General features: G+C 53.0%; 1 protein-coding gene across 1 annotated transcript in view; it reads left to right on the forward strand.

The window, feature by feature from the left end:
* LOC106817599 (tyrosine-protein phosphatase 99A-like) overlaps nt 1–7,152 on the forward strand; it is a gene marked incomplete at its 5' end in the record, with an annotated part of 17,453 nt that extends 10,301 nt beyond the window's left edge. Inside the window, 5 exon segments of the mRNA XM_014822279.1 lie at nt 1,437–1,582; nt 5,365–5,384; nt 5,498–5,580; nt 5,582–5,614; nt 6,587–7,152. Coding sequence (XP_014677765.1) covers nt 1,437–1,582; nt 5,365–5,384; nt 5,498–5,580; nt 5,582–5,614; nt 6,587–6,811 — 507 coding nt within the window.
* Between the last annotated feature and the right edge of the window lie 438 nt (nt 7,153–7,590).

The following is a 7,590-nucleotide window of genomic DNA, read 5'->3' on the forward strand; positions in this document are numbered from 1 at the left end:
CCCCTCCAGTCCACGCAGGTAAAGGGTTAAACTATGGTAATCTGTGCACGTAAAGGGTTAAACTATGGTGATAAACGCAGGTAAAGGGTTAACCTATGGTGATACACGCAGGTAAGGGGTTAAACTATGGTAATCTGTGCACGTAAAGGGTTAAACTACGGTGATAAACGCAGGTAAAGGGTTAAACTATGGTGATACACGCACGTAAAGGGTTAAACTATGGTGAGTCCACGCAGGTAAAGGGTTAAACTATGGTAATCTGTGCACGTAAAGGGTTCAACTATGGTGATACACGCACGTATAGGGTTAAACTATGGTGATACATGCACGTATAGGGTTAAACTATGGTGATACACGCACGTATAGGGTTAAACTATGGTGATACACGCAAGTAAAGGGTTAAACCATGGTGATACACACAGGTAAAGGGTTAAACTATGGTGATACACGCAGGTAAAGGGTTAAACTATGGTGCTACACACAGGTAAAGGGTTAAACTATGGTGATACACGCAGGTAAAGGGTTAAACTATGGTGATACACGCAGGTAAAGGGTTAAACTATGGTGATACACTCAGGTAAAGAGTTAAGGCTAAGATATGGTATTAATCTGTGCAGGTAAAGGGTTAAACTACAGTGATACGCGCAGGTAAACGGTTAAACTACGGTAATCCACACAGGTGAAGGGTTAAACTATGGTAATACACGCAGGTAGATGGTTAAACTACGGTAATCCACACAGGTAGATAGTTAAACTATGGTAATACACACAGGTAAATAGTTAAACTATGGTAATACATGCAGGTAGATAGTTAAACTATGTCTATTGTAATACACGCAGGTAAATAGTTAAACTATTGTAATCCACACATGTGAAGGGTTGTGTCAGCTTGATTGTACGCCACGTAAAGAGTCGAGTGATTCCCGCTGTTTCTACTATACACCAGAGCGATAAATAGTTAACAAAGAAATGTGCGCCCTCCTCACGCCTAGCTAATAGAACCCATGACGGAATTAATTTACCTGCAGTCATAGTCCCTCCACCAACTCGCACCCAACCGTCCTGACTGTCAACATCTCACTCCTTCACACGTCTGTGGTTTCTGCAATGGCCCCTGCGTTATTGTACCTGCCGTCCCCTCCCTCCCATGATCCTGACTGCTGACGTCTCACTCCCTCGCACGTCTGTGGTTTCTGCAATGGCCCCTGCGTTATTGTACATGCTGTCCCCTGCCACCCACCGTCCTGACTGCTGACGTCTGTCTCCCTCACTCATCATTTCTGATTGACGTCGGTGTTTCCGTGTAGGATGACTACGAGTAGCTGATGATGGTTAGCGTTAATGTACCTGCCGTCCCCTCCCTCCTATCGTGCTGACTGCTGACGTCTGTCTCCCTCACTCATTTCTGATTCATTGGCGTCCGTGTTTCCGTGTAGGATGACTACGAGTTGATGACGCGGTTGCTGCACTGCGCTAACTGGCCGCACCCGTGCTCGCCGATCAGCCAGGCGTTCGCTCTCGTCAGACTCGTGCAGGAGCGACACAAGAACCAGCAGGGAGGTCCCGTTACCGTCATCGACAAGTAAGCAAGACACGCGCGTGTGTGTGCGTGTGTGTGTGTGTGTGTGTGTGTGTGTGCGTGTGTGTANAAAGGGTTAAACTATGGTGATACACGCACGTAAAGGGTTAAACTAATGGTGATACACGCAGGTAAAGGGTTAAACTGTGGTGATACACGCAGGTAAAGGGTTAAACTATACTGCTGGCTGAATACACGCAGGTAAAGGGTTAAACTATGGTGATACACGCAGGTAAAGGGTTAAACTATGGTGATACAAGCAGGTAAAGGGTTAAACTATGGTGATACACGCAGGTAAAGGGTTAAACTATGGTGATAAACGCAGGTAAAGGGTTAAACTATGGTGATACATGCAGGTAAAGGGTTAAACTATGGGATACACGCAGGTAACGGGTTTCAACTACGGGCTACACGCAGCAATACGGTTTAAACTATGTGATACACGCAGGTAAAGGGTAAACTATGGTGATACACGCAGGTAAAGGTTAACCTACTGGCCCGGGGTGGGATACACCAGGTAAAAGGGTTAAGACTCGGTGGTGATACACTCAGGTAAGACCGCCCCTTAAGGCTTAAGCATAATGTATTAATCTGTCGGCAGGCTAAAGGGTATCTAACTAGCAGTGATACGCGCAGGTAAACGGTTAAACTCCGGAATCCACAAAGGTGAAGGGTTAAACTATGTAATACCGCAGGTCAGAATGCGTTACAACTACCGTAATCCACACAGAGTAGACTGTCCCTCTATGATAATACACACAGGTAAATAGTTAAACTATGGTAATACAGTGCCGTTAGATAGTTAAACTATGGCTAATTGTATAACGCAGGTAAATCTTAAACTATTGTAATCCACACTGTGAAGGGTTGTGTTCAGCTTGCTTTACGGCCACGTATACAGATCGAGTGAATTCCCGCATGTTCCTACTCTACCAGAGCGGGATAAATAGTTAACAAGAATGTGCGCCCTCCTCAACGCCTAGCTAATTAGAAACCATGACGGCATTAAATTTACACTGCATCACATGCCTCACTCAACTCGCACCCACTTTGGGGCTGGACTGTCCAACATCTCACTCCTCACAGGCGTACGTGGTGTCTGCAAGGGCCCTGCGTTATTGTACCTGCTGTCCCCTCCCACGACATGATCCTGTACTGCTGACGTCTCACTCCTGCATCAACGTCTTGGTTTTTGCAATGGCCCGCGTTATTGTACTGCCGGTCCCCTCCTCGGCATCGTGCTGAGCGCTGACGTTTCTGTTCTCCCTCGCGGCATTTCTGATTGACGTCGGTGTTTTGCCGTGTAGGATGACTACGAAGCAGCTGATTGGTAGCGTGTGTTGTATCTGCGTCCCTGCACGCGACCGTCCTGACTGCTGACGTCTGTCTCCTTTAGCTCCATCGTTTCTGATTGACGGTCGTGTTCCTGTTCGGATGAGCTAGAGCAGCTGATGGATTAGCGTTAATGTACTGTCGTCCGACTCCCCTCTCTCCCATCGTGGTGACTGCTGACGTCTGTCTCCCTCACTCATCGTTTCGTGATTTGACGTCGGTGTTTCGCTGTAGGATACTACGAGCAGCTTGATGGTTTCGTTCGAATGTACGTGGCGTCCCTCCACAGCATCATCGCTGACTGCTGACGCTCTGTCTCCCTCAACTCATCATTTCTGATTGACGTCGGTGTTATACCTGTAGGATGACTACGAGGCAGCTGCATGGCCCACTGCGTTATTGTATCTGCTGTCCCCTCCGTCCTCATCGTGCTGACTGCTTTTACGTTTCTCTCCCGTCAGCATTTCTCGCATTGACGTCGGTGTTTCCTGCTAGGATGACTACGAGCCAGCTGAGGCCCCTGCGTTATTCGTATCTGCTGTCGCCTCCCTCCACATCGTGCTGACTGTCTATCGTTTCTCCCTCACGCATTCTGATTGACGTCGGTGTTTACGCGTGTGTAGGATGACCTACGACAGCTGCAATGGTTAGCGTATTGTATCTGCGCGTCTCCCTGGCCACGGCACCGTCCTGACTCTGACGTCTGTCTCCTTACTCATCGTTTCTGATTGACGTCGGTGTTTCCTGTAGGATGACTACGAAGGCAGCTGATGTGTTACGTTAATGTACCTGCCGTCGCCTCCTCCCCATCGTGCTGACTGCTGACGTCTGTCTCCCTCCACTCATCATTTCTGATTGCACGTCGTGTTTCGGTGTAGGACGACCTACGAGCTGATGACGCGGTTTGCTGCACTGCGGCTAACTGGCCGCACCCGTGCTCGGCCGCCTCAGCCAGGCGTTGCGCTCTCGTCAGACTCGTGGCAGGAGCGACACAAAGACAGCAGGAGGTCCCGTTACCGTCATCGACAAGTAATGGCGAGACACGCGCGTAGTGTGTGGCGTGTGTGCGTGTGTGCGGTGTGTGTGTGTCGTGTGTGTGTGTGTGTGTGTGTGTGTGTGTGGGCGTGTGCGTGTGCAGTGTGCGTGTGCGTGTGCGTGTGCGTGTGCGTGTCGTGCTGCGTGTGCGTGCGCGTGCGCGGCCGCGCTGCGCAGTGCGCGTCGCGCGCAGCGCCGTGCGCGGCGCGTTGTGCCGTGTGCGCGTGCGCGCGTGGCGCGCGCTGCGCGTGTGCGCGTGTGCGCGTTGTGCCGTGGTGTGTGGTGTGGGGGGATGTGTGTGTGCATGTGTGTGTCTTTGGGCTTTGCGTGTGTGGTGTGTGTGGGGGGGGGGCAATATGTGTGTGTATGCGTGTGTGTGTGTGGGGGGATGTGTGTGATGTTGTGTATGTGTGCTTGTGTGTGTGTGATGTGTGTGTATGTATGTGTGTGTATGCGTGTGTGTGTGTGTGAGGGGATGTGTGTTGCATGTGGGGGGATGTGTTGTGTGCATGCGTGCCGTGCGTGCGTGTGCTGTGCGTGTGCGTGTGCGTGTGGGTGTGGCGTGCGCGTGTGCGCTTTGCGTGAGCGTACGTACGTGCGTGCGTGCGTGTGCGTGTGTGTGCGTGTGCGTGTGTGTGTGCGTGCGTGCGTATGCGTGTGCGTGTGATGTCTATCTATGTGACAAGTCGGGCTGTCGTCTGCGCGTGTGGGTGCGGTGTTCGCGGCGTGTGTGACACCTACGCGGGTGTCGCTGACGAACGTGTCGCTTGGTGTTGACGTCATTAATGTACAGTTGAATCTGTGTAGAATGGACGTGTCTATGAAAAAGGCTGCGAATGTGACAGTTACGAGCGTGTCGCTTGGGGTCGATGTTATTGACGTAGTGTCAAACCTGTGTAAGCTAACACCTCTGTAGATGAGGCACCCAGCTGTGAAGAACTATTTTGGCATTTGTTTAGAGTGACAGTTCTAAAGTGAGACCACCTCCTCAACCTCTATATAACAGTTATCTGCGTATATAAGTGCTCTTGTTTACCTTGCACGAACCTCACATGCAGCTATAACAGTAGCTCACCCTGTATTGACTAGCCGCCGTCGGCGGTCGGTGGCTGACGGCGGGTGATCATGACGTGGTACGTTGGGGCATTTACCCGCCCCTTGTTCACTAGGCATCGAGATATGCGTATAGCGTTATATAGCGAGATATAGCGAGATAGGTGTTTGTTACAGTGCCACTGTGTTGCGCATAGTTGAGTCATCGATCGCGCGACTGATCATCGCACGCTCTTGTGTTTGTGCTTCAGGTTCCGGTAGGCTGGGAGGGCGACGTGTTTGTTTTATTCACTCTGCTATTGTTGCCCGCGCGTGGTTGAGTCTTCGATCGCGTACTGACGCACGCTCTTGTGTTTGTGCTTCAGGTTCGGCGGCTGGGAGGCGAGTGTTTGTTACTCTGCTTGTGCGCGCAGTGGTTAGTCTATCGATCGCGTAACTGACGCAACGCTCTCTGTGTTTTGGTGCTTCAGGCGGTTTCGGCTGGTCTGGGGGCGAGCGGCGTCCTCTGCCGCCTCTCCACGCTCTGCGGACAGATGGACTACGACGACAACGTCGACGTCTACCAGGTCGCGAAGCTTCTACCACCTGCGCCGGCCTGGCGTCTGGTCGAATCAGGTAGGTAGGCGGGGCGGGGCCGACGATGCTGCGACGATTGCGCCGGGGCGGCGCTCGCGCTGCGAGATATGGGGTGTTGAAGATCCGTGCGGAAAAATTACTTTTTTTTTTTCAACCTGGGAGCTCTTTTTCAAAGTCTGCTGGGAAAAATAGCTCTGTTTAAATTTTTTACGGAGCTATTTTTGAGCCTCAGTCGAGCCGATTTTCGGAGGTAATTGACAGCCGAAGTCGCTCATCGCTCCCGTGTATTTTTACCCTGCGTGACATGGGAGGGGTATATAGCCATAGGATAGGTATATTGTAGATTGCTTGGGATATGCGACGCATGTTGCCTTGGACATTGTGGCGATAGGATGCGGTCGTAGCGCTATGCGTCGATGCACGCGGCCTTGCTGATGAGGGTCGGGTTGCCCGACGCCTGCGACGCAGCAGGGGACGACGATAGTGGATCGTAGGATAGCTCGGAGAATCACGATGTGCTTTCCTGAAGAATTTTCCCGATGTCGCAGTGTTTACGACTTCGGTTGATTGGTCGCCAGGTCGTAGGCTTAGAAGGTCGCGAGGTCGCGGTCTTTTGAAGGTCGTCGCGTTCACAGCGAAAGTTGCGTTTCTGTTTAAAATGATGACTGACGTCAGCGGGTGGAGTTAACCCCCCCCCTCCGTCTAGTCTTGTCTCATAGTTGTAGTGTAGGGTTACGAGGCAGGGTTACGAAGGAGTGAGGGACAAAGGTTAACGTGCGTCGACGAATGATGCGGATCGCGTTCTGGCATCTCGTCTCGTCTCGTTGTGACTCGTGATTTTGAAGGTCGAGAGGTCGCAGACTACGAAGGTCGCGATCACGAGCGAAAGTCGCGTGTCTGTTTACCAACAGCGACCAACGTCCGCCTGTGACCCACGTCGACGAGTCGACCCCCTTCCCTGTCTCGTCTCGTGTCTCGTAGTGACTCACGCGCATGTCTCGGCTGTTTCAGGACGACTACGCGTACTTGTACCGCGCGATGGAGAGCATATGCGACAGCAGCAGCGTGCAGCCGCCCGCGCCCCACCCCGTCGCCAACGGCCACCAGCACCACGGCAACAACCAGCAGCAGCAGCAGCACAGCAGCAGCAACCACCACCAGCACCACACCTACCACCCGATGACCACCATCACCGTGTCGCCGAACAGCACGCCGCGCTACGACACCATCGTCTAGGCCATCGTTCGGGCGCCCCCTGGCGGTGAACGGGACGCCGTTATCCGGCGCCCCCGGGCGTCGAACTTTGCCGCGCCATTATCTGGCGCCCCCCGGTGTTGAGCTTCATAGCACCACCTTGTGACGAACGGCTCGCCGCGTGACGGCATATTCGTCTAGCGCCCTCTGGTGTCGAACGTCGCGCCGGGCTACGACGTCGTCGCCTAGCGCCCCCTACTGGCAAGCTGGCCACCACCTCATCTGGAGCGACAGACTCGACAACGTCAAGTCGTTGAAATGACGGTGTGCAGTGGCGCCACCTAGAAGCGGTGTGGTCGAGCCGCGGTGAATGCGTGTGGGAGGTGGTGCGAGGGAGGTGGGGTAGGGGAAGGGGAGGGACACGTGAGGTCCACGCGAAACAGGTGCAATAGGTGTGACATCGTCGACTATCGCCATGTAACGAGACGACTCCGGTCGCGCGAGTTAGACGACGTTGTATCGCTACCTGAAGCTAATCAAAACTGCCGCTAGCGCTGGGCCGCGTGCGCGTGTTCTACGCTAATTAGGCGACCCCTCCCATCTGTAATTCCGCCTCCTTCCCCGACAACCAGGATAATCTTGTAGGGGTTTCCCTGGCAACCGCAACAACGACCCCCGCTCGCTCGCCGACCGACGCGGTCGATAAGCATGTTGTGTCGAGGCAGCAGGGTTTCGTGCGTGCACAGACAGATCTAGATACGAGGTGTGAGGTGGTTTACGGAGCGTTCGTGCGTGCGCATCAGCATCCGCGTAGTGCGGGC

The sequence above is a fragment of the Priapulus caudatus genome, unplaced genomic scaffold, assembly GCF_000485595.1.
Source record: "Priapulus caudatus unplaced genomic scaffold, Priapulus_caudatus-5.0.1 Scaffold1788, whole genome shotgun sequence".
In the NCBI taxonomy this organism is placed as follows: Eukaryota; Metazoa; Priapulida; class Priapulimorpha; order Priapulimorphida; family Priapulidae; genus Priapulus; species Priapulus caudatus.